Source organism: Denticeps clupeoides, chromosome 14 (assembly GCF_900700375.1).
Source record: "Denticeps clupeoides chromosome 14, fDenClu1.1, whole genome shotgun sequence".
NCBI classification, from domain to species: Eukaryota; Metazoa; Chordata; class Actinopteri; order Clupeiformes; family Denticipitidae; genus Denticeps; species Denticeps clupeoides.
In genome coordinates, this window is record NC_041720.1 from 769,022 (window position 1) to 783,066 (window position 14,045).

At 50.0% G+C, this 14,045-nt stretch overlaps 3 protein-coding genes across 5 annotated transcripts; all 3 read right to left on the minus strand.

The window, feature by feature from the left end:
• Positions 1–1,108: 1,108 nt before the first annotated feature.
• LOC114763640 (transcription factor 24-like) lies at positions 1,109–2,524 on the minus strand. Its single transcript, XM_028953410.1, has 4 exons — positions 2,416–2,524; positions 1,724–1,965; positions 1,378–1,638; positions 1,109–1,298 (listed from the first exon to the last, which is right to left on the minus strand). The coding sequence occupies exons 1-4, from the start codon at positions 2,522–2,524 to the stop codon at positions 1,170–1,172; spliced, it is 741 nt and encodes a 246-aa protein (XP_028809243.1). The 3' UTR covers positions 1,109–1,169.
• Positions 2,267–7,149, minus strand: LOC114763519 (epoxide hydrolase 1-like). Of its 3 annotated transcripts, none has more exons than XM_028953263.1 (9): positions 7,044–7,149; positions 5,580–5,798; positions 5,312–5,492; positions 4,333–4,551; positions 4,119–4,248; positions 3,229–3,443; positions 3,051–3,159; positions 2,851–2,973; positions 2,267–2,740 (listed from the first exon to the last, which is right to left on the minus strand). In XM_028953263.1, the coding sequence occupies exons 2-9, from the start codon at positions 5,760–5,762 to the stop codon at positions 2,536–2,538; spliced, it is 1,365 nt and encodes a 454-aa protein (XP_028809096.1). In that variant the 5' UTR covers positions 5,763–5,798; positions 7,044–7,149; the 3' UTR covers positions 2,267–2,535. The 3 variants fall into 3 exon arrangements, with proteins under 3 accessions (XP_028809096.1, XP_028809095.1, XP_028809097.1); XM_028953262.1 differs by having other exon boundaries at positions 5,580–5,842; positions 7,044–7,129; XM_028953264.1 differs by having other exon boundaries at positions 5,580–5,827; positions 7,044–7,120.
• A 628-nt stretch (positions 7,150–7,777) lies between these two features.
• On the minus strand, positions 7,778–8,907 carry LOC114763521 (signal recognition particle 9 kDa protein-like). Its single transcript, XM_028953266.1, has 3 exons — positions 8,737–8,907; positions 8,559–8,627; positions 7,778–8,486 (listed from the first exon to the last, which is right to left on the minus strand). The coding sequence occupies exons 1-3, from the start codon at positions 8,806–8,808 to the stop codon at positions 8,367–8,369; spliced, it is 261 nt and encodes an 86-aa protein (XP_028809099.1). The 5' UTR covers positions 8,809–8,907; the 3' UTR covers positions 7,778–8,366.
• Positions 8,908–14,045: the final 5,138 nt, after the last annotated feature.

Sequence of the window (14,045 nt, forward strand, 5' to 3'; positions counted from 1 at the left end):
CCCAGACCGGAGAACGTCCCCAGGTCCGTCCTGCGAGACGTCACTCACGTGGGCCGGAGGCCTCGGTGCGAACAGGCTGTACAGGAAGCCGGGGTAAACAGCGGCGGGAGGATGAAAGCCGATGCTTATTTGGAAGGAAAGTGCAGTCTTGGACGCCGCAGCGCGTCCGTCTCCCACGAGCCGCAGACTCCTTCGCTCTCCGTGAGTTGTGCCTTCCTCCCGCGCTCCGGTCAGGCCAAGGCGGGGAGTGTGGCCAGGGTGCAGCATAAATCCCGCCGGGCCGGTTTAATTACGCTGCCGCTGAGAGGCTGACCACTGGCCTTCGTCCGGCTGGTGCTAATGCAGTGGCACGCTGTGCAATTCTCACGTGGTTGCCGCTTGACCTCCCGCCCCGTGACCCCTGTCTTAGTAGCGCGGGTTGGCCAGTCCAATTTACCCATTAATATGCGGGAAAAGAGGATTATCCACGGACCAGACAGATTTATGGGGTTAGCCTTGACCGCTGCACCTTTTTGCCGATGGACTTGAGCCCAAGTTGTGCAAAGGGGGAGACAAGCAAATAAAAAAAACATTTAAAAAAAAAAAAAAGATGAAATCTGGTCTTTCGTCCAATTACGAAGAGAATAACCTTCCTTCTGCGTGCTTGTTCTCAAATATGCATTTATTCCCTGTGGGGACTTTCTGAACGTCCTTGGAATACACCATGTGATAAACTGGCTTAGGCTTCCACTTTCCCCCCTAATTTTAAAAGCACGAGCAGCGGAACATTCACGAGGTTGAAACTCCGAGGCGCTCAGCTGGACTCGCCGTTGCCAGGAGTTCCCACAACATTCCTCCCCTCGTGTTAATCAGACCGTCCATTTACTCCCATTCAGAGCAGGCCGCTGATAACGTCTCTCCTTTATCTTACACAACTAGATATTCATATTTTAGGGTGCAATAAACACATTTGCTGCAAAGTCAAATAAAAAAAAAAGTGGCTTTTATTTTTATTCTTTTCCTTAAGAGCAAGAGAGAATATTTTATTTTCCAAATTTTATTAAAAAAAAAAAAAAAGAACCTTGTTTGCAATGACTATGAATGAAGATTTAATTTTCCTGATGCATCAGCTGTGAATCAGCAGGAACCCCCTAAATATTTCAATTTCATGAACATTGCATATAGAAGGTTTAAAGTGCAGGAAGAGAGTCCACGCCGGCCACCGGTGTGGACGTGGCGGAATCGTCCTGGTTGGCCGGGACGCCCGTCAGCAGCTCCCCCACGCTTCCGCAGTACAGCAGGGAGCGCATTGGCCACTTCTTTGAAGGGGGACATTACAGGACGGTCAGCGCGCTCGGTCTGATCCAGCGCTCATGCTATGAGGATCTGGGGCCCTACCTTGACTGGGTGCAGGAAGCCCCCGGCTCTGCTGGGGTACTCGTTCAGGGCGGCGCCCTGGTCCAGGACCTCGGTCAGGTGGGCGATGTAGTTGGCGGCCAGGACGAGCACGTCCAGCTTGGACAGCTTGGTGTCGGGGGGCACGGAGGGCAGGGCCGCCTGCAGCCTGTGGAAGGCCTCGCGCAGGTTCCTCACGCGGCTCCTCTCCCTCGCCGCGTTCTCGGGGGACGTGTGGCTCTTCGCCCCCGCGTCCGGGTCCGTCTGAGCAGAAAGACGCGGTTCACACTACGGGAGCGGCATTCGGCAGCATTTCCGCGTCTTGAGAGCCTCCGCAGGTCCAACTCACCCACTTCTTGGCCTGTTTCCGTGCCGACGGGCCGCGTCTCTTGCCGAGCAGCCTCGCCTCCCTCGCGGCGCCCATCTTGGCCGGGCTGGGCACGGTGTCCTCCTGCGCGCTTTCGTCCATTAAGAACGCTCGGCAGCTCTGTGGCGGTGCCGTACGAGCCCCTCTGAAGAGCTGCGCGAGGAGGCTGTCTCCGCCCATCTCCGCCCGGAGGCCCGCATCCTCTTCCCTCGCCTTGCCCTTATCTGGTGAGGTAATGCGGACATCTTCAAGCGTCCCGTTATCTGCGCCGTCACGGCCCCCTCGCCTCCCACGGGCGTAGCGCTGCCAAGGGAGCAGCCTCAGGGGAACCCGCTGGTGTCCCCGGCCGCGCCTGGGAAAGGGTACTACCTTGACCTCTGACCTGTGGAGGCGAGCTTGCGAAGCCTTGTCACTGTGACCAGGCTTTTACCGCAGCTGTTACCACGGTGCCAAAAAAAAAAAAAACAGACAAGACCGACAAGCAAGAGCCGACTGGAGTTCTTTTATTAAATCAGAAGGAAAAAAGCGTGAATCAGACAATCAGACAGACGAATTAGATTCAAATATTCGTGTGAATGAAACGCGGCGAAATGTAAAAAGCGGCCGCGTCGCAGCTGTTGCTCTACAATCGCCGCCAAACTACTGCAAGAAAGTAATTTATGGATTAAACGTACGGATAATATATATTCGCAATCTTTTCTGCGGCTCGCGGCCATCCATCTGGCCGCGCATTCCTTGTTCGTGGGCTGGCGAGGATAATGAGGAGCGCGAGCGGACCTGCATCTGGTCCCGGCCTACTTCTTCCCCTCCACGACCTTGATGAACTTCTGGATGTCCTGCGCCATGAGCCCCGGCTCCTCCATGGCGGCGAAGTGTCCTCCGCGGGCCATGGTGGTGTAGGTCTTCAGCTTGTGGTTCTTCTGCTTGGCCCACAGCTTGGGCGTGTGCATCAGCTCGTTGGGGAAGGCGGCCACGCCAGTGGGCACGGTCACGGGGATCCTGTGGAGATGATGTTGAAATTTTCATAGAACCTGGGACTTTGTGGTCTTCTGGTTTATAGACGGGCATCTGAGCTACTACCAGCCACCCTGAACATCTGACTATCGTACCTGGCGTGAGGTGGGTAGAAGCCTTTGGCAAAATTCTCCTTGTAGAATCTCATTGAAGAAGTGATGGAGCCAGTTGTCCAGTAGATCATCACGTTGGTCAGAAGGTCCTCCAGGGAAAATTTTCTAGGAGAAAAACAAGAAAAGTCAAGAAAAAAAAATCCACTGGCTGGTCAACGTTAATAACATCTTGTCCGGTTCACCTCTCCAGCCCTCCGTCCTCAAGGTTCCTGAACTCATGGTCTGTCCAGGTAGAAAACTTCTCCAATATGTAGGCGGCCAGGCCAACGGGGGAGTCGTTGAGTCCGCGCCCTGAACCAGACGTGATAAAAGTGAGACTTTGACCAGGACCGTCTGGAAGGAACGCGGTGCGTCAGTCACCTGCTGTGTCTGGTTTGGTGGCCTGGATGTGAAAGTACCCCGTCTCCTTTAACGGCTCCACCAGCATCTTCTCCACGCGGGGGTACAGTCTCTTCACGTCGAGCTCTGTGAAGCCGAACAGGCCGGGGAACCGGCGGCCCAGTAGGATGGACAGGATGAGGAGCGGGCCGACGTTTTCCACGGGGGCGAAGTTGATGTGCAGACCTTTTACCGCCCTGTAGCAAAGGACGAGAACCAAGTCAACCGAGGACAATGTTCTACCTCGCTGACGGTGATCCTACGCCACTCGGCAGCAATGAAGGGGCAGTGACTGGCCGCCACAGACTCGTGGCCTGATCCAAACGGACAATCTTTACGCAGACGTTCCACTCACATCCTCAACACGAAATCTAATGTGTACGACACTAATACACGTCTACATTCACATTTACGGCATTTACCAGACGGCCGTATCCAGAGCGACTTACAACGTGCTTCCATGTCACCATGGATGAAGTGATCAGTTCTGGTTCACTAGGACCCCCAACTATGAATACAATCTTTTTATTCACTCTGTTCTAGTTTCTATACAGAAGTCAGACAAGAAGAAGGTTACAAGTTCATCTAAATCTTCTCTAAAGAGGAAGGTCTTGAGCTGCCGTGTGAAGGTGCTCAGTGACTGAGCTGGAAGTTCATTCCACCACCGAGGGGCCAAGACGGAGAAGAGTCTAGATGAGCGTCTTCCTTTTACATTCAGAGATGGAGGGACCAGGCGAGCAGTACTGGAGCAGTACTTTACGCTGCTGTAGTCAAAACACGAGAACGCATGAATTTGATCGCTCTGCTAGTGGCAAACCGAGGGAGAAATATCTCATTTTCACGCTCCAGAACTGGGCCTGCCGTGAGCTTACGTGGGGTCCAGCTGCGCCATGTTGGTGGTGATCTGCCAGCCCCAGTCGCCTCCTTGAGCGTAGAAGCGGCCGAAGCCCAGCCTCCTCATCAGCTTGAGGAAGACTCGAGCGGCGCAGACCGAGTTGAAACCTGGCCGGCCGGAACACAGGCGCATGTTAGCGATGGCGACGCCCGCGGCACGCGCCTGCGGCACGCCTAGCCGTGTCCACGCACCTTTCTTACGCGGGGCCTCGGAAAAGCCGTAGCCTGGAATGGAGGGGCAAATGACCTCGAAGGCGACGTCGTCCGCATTAGCGGGCTCGGTGAGAAGGGGCAGAATTCCGTAGAACTCGTAAAAAGATCCGGGCCAGCCGTGCACCATAATTAGCGGCACAGCAGTCCTGCCCTCCGGAAGGTTCTTGGGCTTTACGTGAACATAGTGGACATCGATCCCTGTAACGATATATCAAAACGGCTCAATTCATGCAGGGAACGTGGGAAAAAAATGGCAGTTCTGATACCGGATTAACAGGACCCTATTTTTCCATTTCAATTCTTCTGAATTCCATGTTTTCCACTATAAACTTTACTTTACTTTACTTTGCAGACGCTTTTATCCAAAGCGACTTACAAGAGGAGGACACCAGCAATTCTCGTTCGGTTTCTATAGATTTTGAGGTAAGAAAACTAAGAGCCCTCCCTGATAAGGCCGAACGTGTCAGAAAAAGAACACGCTCGGATATTGTTAAGTGCCAGACGAAGAAAAGAAATGTTTTACATTTATTTTGTGAGTGTGTGTGTGTGTGTAAGTGTTAGATTTGTCTGAAATATTTTTTGAATAAGTGGGTTTTCAACTACTTCTTAAAGGTGCTGGTCGTCTCGGCTAGTCGATATAAACGTGTTTTTCTCACCTAAACACTGTGTAATTGTGGTGAAAAATAACGAATACAATATGACAAATGAACCATATAAATATAAAAATGACACCGGGGAGTCCTGAAATATTTTTAAAAAGTTGTGTCCGCTTGCATAACCATGATAATGAAACCACCGAGCGTGGCGAGTTCGCAGCATGACCGCGCGTTTTATTTGCCGGGACGAACATGAAAGGGTGCCCGCCCAGTCCGGTTAATAAGAGGGGTGCAGGGCTCCACTCCTGGTTTGCCGTGCCCCCCCGTGTTGCACCTTTAGGGGCGTCTCGTGAGGATCTCACCTTCGATTTTGGTTTTGAAGTGGGGATATTGGTTCAGCTTGTCCACTTGCTTGCTCCAGTCGAACTCGTTCCTCCAGTAGGCCGCGACCTTCTGGAGGTAAGTGGAGTTGAAGCCGTAGTTGAACTGACTGTCCTCCAGAGAAGGAACAGGCCGTGTCTGGTCAATTCTCCGCTGCAAATCCTAAAACGGGCAGGTAAATATTCGGAACGATCAAGCGGCGCGTGTTGAAACGCGGCGTATAAGGATTTGTGGGGAGCTCTCCGAGACCTCGATTTCCTCCCGGGAGGTTTCTACTTGAAAGGGCCGGATGCTCTCGTCCTCCGCTCCCGCTGGAGGAGAGCCGGCGCCCCACCAGCCATCTTCTGTCTTCAGGACCGCGGCCTTGCTTCTCCTCAGCACCAGCAGGACCACGGCGCCCAGGACGAGCGCCAGCAGGACCTCGAGGAGCATGGCACCGGACAGAAGCACGGCGAGGAGCCTTCAAACCTGCAGCCACACAGCAAGCGAACAGGCCACTCCAGACCGGCGGCCAACACGCCCGGCAGGATTAGGTAAAGAATAGATTTGACAAAGGCTGAAACGCATGACAAAGCTTTTCTCTTTCAGCGCCAGATCCTGCTCACTACACTGCTGGTTTTACTAACCTAGTGGGTAACACACTCGTCTATGAACCAGAAGACCCAGGTTCAAACCCCACTTACTACCATCGTGTCCCTGAGCAAGACACTTAACCCTGAGTGTCTCCAGGGGGGGACTGTCCCTGTAACTACTGATTGTAGGCTGGTAGTAGCCTAGTGGGTAACACACTCGTCTATGAACCAGAAGACCCAGGTTCGAACCCCACTTACTACCATCGTGTCCCTGAGCAAGACACTTAACCCTGAGTGTCTCCAGGGGGGGACTGTCCCTGTAACTACTGATTGTAGGGTGGTAGTAGCCTAGCGGGTAACACACTCGTCTATGAACCAGAAGACCCAGGTTCAAACCCCACTTACTACCATCGTGTCCCTGAGCAAGACACTTAACCCTGAGTGTCTCCAGGGGGGGGACTGTCCCTGTAACTACTGATTGTAGGGTGGTAGTAGCCTAGTGGGTAACACACTCGCCTATGAACCAGAAGACCCAGGTTCGAACCCCACTTACTACCATCGTGTCCCCTGAGCAAGACACTTAACCCTGAGTGTCTCCAGGGGGGACTGTCCCTGTAACTACTGATTGTAGGGTGGTAGTAGCCTAGTGGGTAACACACTCGCCTATGAACCAGAAGACCCAGGTTCGAACCCCACTTACTACCATCGTGTCCCCTGAGCAAGACACTTAACCCTGAGTGTCTCCAGGGGGGGACTGTCCCTGTAACTACTGATTGTAGGCTGGTAGTAGCCTAGTGGGTAACACACTCGTCTATGAACCAGAAGACCCAGGTTCGAACCCCACTTACTGTCCCTGTCACTACTGATTGTAAGGAGCTCTGGAAATGCTGTAAATGTATAATAAAGGCTGTAAGTATATTCTGTGGTGATGAAAGTCGCGCCCTGTCACCTACATGCAGTCCCGGCTGCAGCTGATAAGAATCCCGCGTTGCGTCACCACACTGCACCGCACGGAAACGCCAAGTTTTAACTTGCAGCTAAAACTAAACTAAAACACGGCGACGAGCAATTGACAAGCAGCCGCGGCGTGTCGCATCACTGCGGCGAAAAGCCCCACAAGAATAAAGGAATAAACTCTCACCGCTGGTCCAGTTAAAGGTCGGTAGGAGCCGAGAAGATGCTGGACGCAGAGCAAGTTGGCAGCAGTACGTGTGGAGCGCAGGGACTTCTGGGAAGTGTGGTTTTACATTAACCCGGGGAGGGGCGTGGCGCTAATAAAAAATACGTTTAAAAAAACAAACGAACAGGTCGAACGTACGGAGACCCGGAGGTGACAAAACGACTCAATTCATCCAGAGAACGTGGGGGAAAAATACAGTTCTGATATCAGATAAATAGGACCCTATGAAATTAATTTCCTAAATTAATTTTAATCCTTCTAAATTAAAACTATAAATGTGTTTTTCTCACCAAAACAAAATGTAATTGTGGAGTGGATGTGAAAAAGAACGAATACAATATTACAAATCACATTTGAAATCAACAAAAAAAAGCGTATTAAATAAATAACATCGGGGAGGCCTGAAATATTTTTAAAAAGTTGTGCCCGCTTTGCATAATGAACTGGAACCATGATAATAAAAACCCTTTTTGAATGAGTTTGGTGCAGATTCGACACCGAGTAGCTGACCGCGCGTCTACATCTCGTCCCGCCTCAACAAGAAACGGCCATCGAAATATAATTTTAAAAATACATTTTTAATCTCTTAAAACGAGTACAAGTCCAACGTACGGAGGCGACCTCGAAATATAATTTTTCGAACGATATTTTTATCCTTTATAAAAAAAAAAAAAAAAAAAAAACGCATACAGGTCCAACGTACGGAGGCCCGGAGGTGACATCGAAATACAAATTTTAAAACGACCAGGCCAGCCAGTAAAACTATAACATGATAAAACGCACCAGTAGTTTTGATCAACTCCGGACTTTACAATTAAAACACCTCCTGTGGAAAGCGACCAGCGATTCAGCCAAAATGGAAAAAACAGCCATTTATCACCACGAAAAGCTGCCAGTTTTCGATATATGACGGCGAGCGAGTCTGTGCGGGTTATCAGCCACCGTTTAATGAGTATAAAGAACACACACATCCTACTCTTTTTCCAGGGTTAACCCTACAGGTCACCAAGAGCCAGTTTAATTCATATAAGTGTGGGTGGAGAAACAAACACATGACAAATAATGAAAAGCAACACGGTCGCAGATGAACCCTAACCACACGTCGGCAGGAGCGCCGAGGTCGCGGCGGACGTATACAGCGAAGGTCCAGTCCACCTGCTTGTACCGACATATTCATCCACCCTCCCAACGCCTGGTGGGCTTCCACCTCCGTCCTCCTCACAGAACCAGTCTGGGTCTGCAGACCGGCGGCTCCGGTCCGTAACACGAAAAAAGCCGAAAGCATCAGTCCGTTTCCATCGCGCCGCTGTGGGACTCCTTGGACACCATGAGCCTCATCAGCTTCCCGTGAAGCTTGTCGATCTTCTTCACGTCCTGGGCCTGGTCGGTCTTGTACTGCAGGCACTGGAACAGAAGAAGACACGTGAAGATCGGACCAGGACGGAACAGTAAAAACGCTGCGGGTCAGGTTCTCACCACGGCGTCGTCCGTTACTTTCATGCAGAGGTTCCCGTCGCAGTGTCGGTACTTCAGGACCACCCGCACCTGAAATAAAACATTTTTAATGTTTGGAACGGGCGCCAATAAACGACTAATAAACGCGCGTTAGTGAACCAGCTCGCTGGGCGGCTGCTGGTTTTATTTCTGTTTTTACCTTCATTGGATCCGTCAAATAAAGTTTCTCTGCCGCTCTGGCGAACTCTTCCCACGTTTGATAGTACGGCATGTCTGCAAAAAAAAAAACCCAAGTAAAAAAAAAAATACAAATCAATCCGTTTTTTCCGTCGTTCTTTCGGTCGTAACGCTAACACCACATCAGCAAAGAACCAGGTGGGTAAAAAAAGGGGGGGGGTCCAAGAAGCCGCATGCTGATTGGACGGTTCCGGGAGGAGCCAATCACAATTCGCAATACTCGTGCGTCATGGTACGTAAATTGAGGCACGTAGGCGGTACGCTTGTTATGTTGCCAGGTGCGATGATTTGAATCGCGTTGTCTGGAATTCTCGGTAACATGTAATGAAAATGAAATCACACCGATCAGTTTTTCGCTCTTTTAAAAAAAATATTATTGACACGCTTGAAAGGAACAGTGAACGGCGATCTCTCGATAGGGTGGTAGTGGCCTAGTAGGTAAGGTTCAAATCCCACTTACTACCATCGTGTCCCTGAGCAAGACACTTAACCCTGAGTGTCTCCAGGGGGGGACTGTCCCTGTAACTACTGATTGTAAGTCGCTCTGGTTAATGGTGTCTGATAAATGTTGTAAATGTAAATTTCTGGCAAACTGTGTTCAATACAAGATCTGGCAACATGACTTCATTGACGTTTGTTTCTGTGAGACTAGAGTATAACAGAGTGGGCAGGTTTACAAAACGGAATATTTACTTTTACATTTAAGACATTTGGCAGACGCCCTTATCCAGAGTAACCTACAACGTGCTTCCATGTTAACATCGATTAAATGATCAATTCTGGTTCACAATACAATCTTTTATTCACTCTGTTCTAGTTTCTATACAGAAGTCAGACGAGAAGAAGGTTACAAGTTCATCTAAATCTTCTCTAAAGAGGAAGGTCTTGAGCTGCCGTGTGAAGGTGCTCAGTGACTGAGCTGGAAGTTCATTCCACCACCGAGGGGCCAAGACGGAGAAGAGTCTAGATGAGCGTCTTCCTCGTACCTTCAGAGATGGAGGGACCAGGCGAGCAGTACTGGAGGCTCGGAGTATACCAGGTGCAGTGCGAGGTGTAATAAGGGCTGTGAGGTAGGATGGGGCTACTCCATGTTTGGCTTTGTAGGCCAGCATCAGTATTTAGAACCTGATGCCTGCAGCTACTGGGAGCCGGTGGAGGGAACGTAGCAGAGGGGTGGTGTGGAGAACTTGGGAAGGTTGAAGATCAGTCGTGCTGCTGCATTTTGTATTATTTTTAGAGGTAGACCAGTGAGATTACTAAGGGCAGTGGTGGCCTAACGGTTAAGGAAGTGTCCCTCGTAATCAAAAGATTGCCGGTTCAAATCCTGAGCCGCCAAGGTCCCATTGAGTAAAGTACTGGGTGGTAGTAGCCTAGTGGGTAACACACTCGCCTATGAACCAGAAGACCCGGGTTCGAATCCCACTTACTACCATTGTGTCCCTGAGCAAGACACTTAACCCTAAGTTGCTCCAGGGAGACTGTCCCTGTAATACTGATTGTAAGTCGCTCTGGATAAGGGCGTCTGATAAATGCTGTAAATGTAAATGTAAATGTACTGTCCCCACACACTGCTCCCCACTGCTCACTAAGGGTGATAGTTTCATTGTGTCACGGTGTGCTGTGCTGCAGTGTTTCACAATCACCTCACTTCACAGTATCTGGGTGTATATTTAATATATTATCATGACATAATTTGGGTAACACACTCGCCTATGAACCAAACCCCACTTACTACCATTTTGTCCCTGAGCAAGACACTTAACCCTGAGTGTCTCCAGGGGGGGACTGTCCCTGTAACTACTGAATGTAAGTCGCTCTGGCTAAGGGCGTCTGGTAAATGCCGTAAATGTAAATTTGCATATTGAATGAAATAATTTATAAAGATTGACCTTGTTAAACATCATTTTTCCGCTGTTGTGTGGTTTAAAGTGGAACATCAACATTTAATTTGTCCAAATCACCCTTGAGACAGGTTAGCTTGGTGATGTTCCACTATGTTTATTGTGCCCATTATGTTCAATTTGCCTCTTATGTCTGAAATACAACAACAACAACAACAACAACATTTATTTCTTATTTAGCCCATCTACCGGAATCAAATTCCTTATACTCCGAGCCTCCAGTACTGCTCGCCTGGTCCCTCCATCTCTGAAGGTAAAAGGAAGACGCTCATCTAGACTCTTCTCCGTCTTGGCCCCTCGGTGGTGGAATGAACTTCCAGCTCAGTCACTGAGCACCTTCACACGGCAGCTCAAGACCTTCCTCTTTAGAGAAGATTTAGATGAACTTGTAATTTTCTTGTTGTCTAACTTGTGTACAGAATCTACAACAGACTGAATAAAATAGATTTATTCATAGTTGGGGTCCTAGTGAACCGGAATTGATATCTTCATCGATGGCACGTTGTAAGTCGCTCTGGATAAGGGCATCTGCCAAATGCCGTAAATGTAAATGTAAATCAAATTCCTTGTATGTGCTTGCACTTACTTGGCCAATAAATACGACTCTGATTCTGATTCTGATATAATGACATACAGTGTGTCTCATTGGGCTTTGACAGGCCCTACACTTGACCTACACTTTACATGCGAAGACTATCCCACAGTAGAAAGGAGAAAAAAACTATAATAAATTACTACTAATAATAATCTGACCATTTGATTAAAAATACAGGCTATAAAAAGTAACTCTTCAAACGGCCGCGGCGTGGCGCTGCGCCGTCGCGTCTCCCGTTCGCCAGAAGAAGGTGAAAGGGGGCGTGGTTTTCCCGGCCGGCGCTTTTTACGTCGCGTACGTGCCCCACGCGGCGGCGAGGCGCGTCAGTCCGCGCTCTTCACACCGACCGCGGCGGAGGATAGAACCGGCGCGGCGTCCCTGAACCTCTCCCACGCCGCGATGCCCCGCTCGTTCGGCCGCAGCCTGAGGTGAAACGGCCCGCGGCGGCGGACTGAGTCGCGGCGTCGTGTCCTTCACGACGAGAAGGCGCCTTTTTTCCCCCCCTTTTTTAATTCTACTCCCGTTTCCCCGGAGCATCAAGTTCGCCGCCATGAGGTGAGTCGCGTCCGTCGCGGCGTCTCCTGCATCAGCGACGCGGAGAGACAAAACGACGTAAAAAAACGTGACGTGAATATAAACCCGGACCCGACAACTTTACAGCCGAGTTGGACCCCGTGTCGCCGTGTCGCCTGTGCGCGCGTCCACGCTCGAGTTATGTAATTCGATGGCGGATCGTGTGCTGATGGTCTGTCCGCTGCGTTTTATTTGTTCTGAATAAATCCCGTCCTGCTGCAGAACTTCATCTGTTCCGGAGCTGGTACCCGGTTCCTTCTGTCCAGGTCCGTGTTTCTCCAGACCTGGTCTTGGAGGTCCGGATCTGGTACTTGGTTTCATGTAGTTAATGGTTCCTTGTGTCCATGTCCGTGTTTCTCCAGACCTGGTCTTGGAGGTCCGGATCTGGTACTTGGTTTCATGTAGTTACAGGTTCCTTGTGTCCATGTCCGTGTTTCTCCAGACCTGGTCTTGGAGGTCCGGATCTGGTACCTGGTTTCATGTAGTTAATGGTTCCTTGTGTCCATGTCCGTGTTTCTCCAGACCTGGTCTTGGAGGTCCGGATCTGGTACTTGGTTTCATGTAGTTACAGGTTCCTTGTGTCCATGTCCGTGTTTCTCCAGACCTGGTCTTGGAGGTCCGGATCTGGTACCTGGTTTCATGTAGTTAATGGTTCCTTGTGTCCATGTCCGTGTTTCTCCAGACATGGTCTTGGAGGCCTGGATCTGGTACCTGGTTTCATGTAGTTAATGGTTCCTTGTGTCCATGTCCGTGTTTCTCCAGACCTGGTCTTGGAGGTCCGGATCTGGTACTTGGTTTCATGTAGTTAATGGTTCCTTGTGTCCATGTCCGTGTTTCTCCAGACCTGGTCTTGGAGGTCCGGATCTGGTACCTGGTTTCATGTAGTTAATGGTTCCTTGTGTCCATGTCCGTGTTTCTCCAGACCTGGTCTTGGAGGTCCGGATCTGGTACTTGGTTTCATGTAGTTACAGGTTCCTTGTGTCCATGTCCGTGTTTCTCCAGACCTGGTCTTGGAGGTCCGGATCTGGTACCTGGTTTCATGTAGTTAATGGTTCCTTGTGTCCATGTCCGTGTTTCTCCAGACATGGTCTTGGAGGCCTGGATCTGGTACCTGGTTTCATGTAGTTAATGGTTCCTTGTGTCCATGTCCGTGTTTCTCCAGACCTGGTCTTGGAGGTCCGGATCTGGTACTTGGTTTCATGTAGTTAATGGTTCCTTGTGTCCATGTCCGTGTTTCTCCAGACCTGGTCTTGGAGGTCCGGATCTGGTACCTGGTTTCATTTAGTTAATGGTTCCTTGTGTCCATGTCCGTGTTTCTCCAGACCTGGTCTTGGAGGCCCGGATCTGGTTTCATGTAGATACAGGTTCCTTCTGTCCAGGTACGTGTTTCTCCAGACATGGTCTTGGAGGCTCAGTGGCACCTTGGCGGATCGGGATTCGCATCAGCCCTTCAGTGGTTAGAGCCACGGGTTAATAACCAGGTCAGGAATCTTGGGACACGTGTAGATAGTTCGGGGTCAGCGCTTTGACCCCATGTCCAGTAGAAAATGGTGTCCGCCTGAGGTCTTGCTGTCCATGCTTCAGGCCTGAGAAGGACCAATTGCGTTTGTCACATCACATGACACCAATACGTGGGTACAGCAATGGAGGTTCTTCTCACGCAGCAGTGGTGTGACGTAGACAATAAACGTAGATGTAAAATAGCACTGTCATAATAAAAATAATACGATTGTTTTGAACCATAAGGCATCAAAAATATTTGGGTTGTGTAAGATTGTCGTATTTGAGTTTTGTGTCGTTGGCCGTTAAAGCGATCGTCCGAAAACTGCTCCCATAATGCACCGTTTCCTGTAGCCGGAGCACGTCCAACTTTCAGACATTAGTACTCAAACCGCCGTTAGTACTCGTCGCTGATTCCGTTTCTTGATTTTGGTGTCCCGCAGGGTAAAGTGCGCCTGTTTTTATATGGAAATACGTTTTACAGATTTGCAGATCGATGCTTCGTGTTTAAAATGTCGTAGTACTTTTCATACAACGGGAAAATTGTTATAAATTCGGAAAATTAGAATTCTTTTTTTTTTTTGGACCCGTGTTGTGGCTTTGCCTGATTTTATTAAGTTGCTTCATGTTTGGCGCAGGCGTTCCCGGGAAACGTGGCGGTCGTGCGTGACCTCTACTGACCTTTCGTCTTGTGAGCCCCGT

Coding starts and splice junctions, on each gene's coding strand:
- LOC114763640 (XM_028953410.1), bottom strand. CDS start 2,524: ATGCAGGTCCGCTCGCGCTCCTCATTATCCTCGCCAGCCCACGAACAA. Junction 1,966..2,415: donor ATTGCGAATATATATTATCC/GTACGTTTAATC, acceptor TTACCTCACCAG/ATAAGGGCAAGGCGAGGGAA. Junction 1,299..1,377: donor GCTTCCTGCACCCAGTCAAG/GTAGGGCCCCAG, acceptor CCCCCTTCAAAG/AAGTGGCCAATGCGCTCCCT.
- LOC114763519 (XM_028953263.1), bottom strand. CDS start 5,762: ATGCTCCTCGAGGTCCTGCTGGCGCTCGTCCTGGGCGCCGTGGTCCTG. Junction 4,552..5,311: donor CTTCAAAACCAAAATCGAAG/GTGAGATCCTCA, acceptor ATATCGTTACAG/GGATCGATGTCCACTATGTT. Junction 3,160..3,228: donor CACCAAACCAGACACAGCAG/GTGACTGACGCA, acceptor CGTCTGGTTCAG/GGCGCGGACTCAACGACTCC.
- LOC114763521 (XM_028953266.1), bottom strand. CDS start 8,808: ATGCCGTACTATCAAACGTGGGAAGAGTTCGCCAGAGCGGCAGAGAAA. Junction 8,628..8,736: donor ATTTGACGGATCCAATGAAG/GTAAAAACAGAA, acceptor GTTTTATTTCAG/GTGCGGGTGGTCCTGAAGTA. Junction 8,487..8,558: donor AAGTAACGGACGACGCCGTG/GTGAGAACCTGA, acceptor CTTCTGTTCCAG/TGCCTGCAGTACAAGACCGA.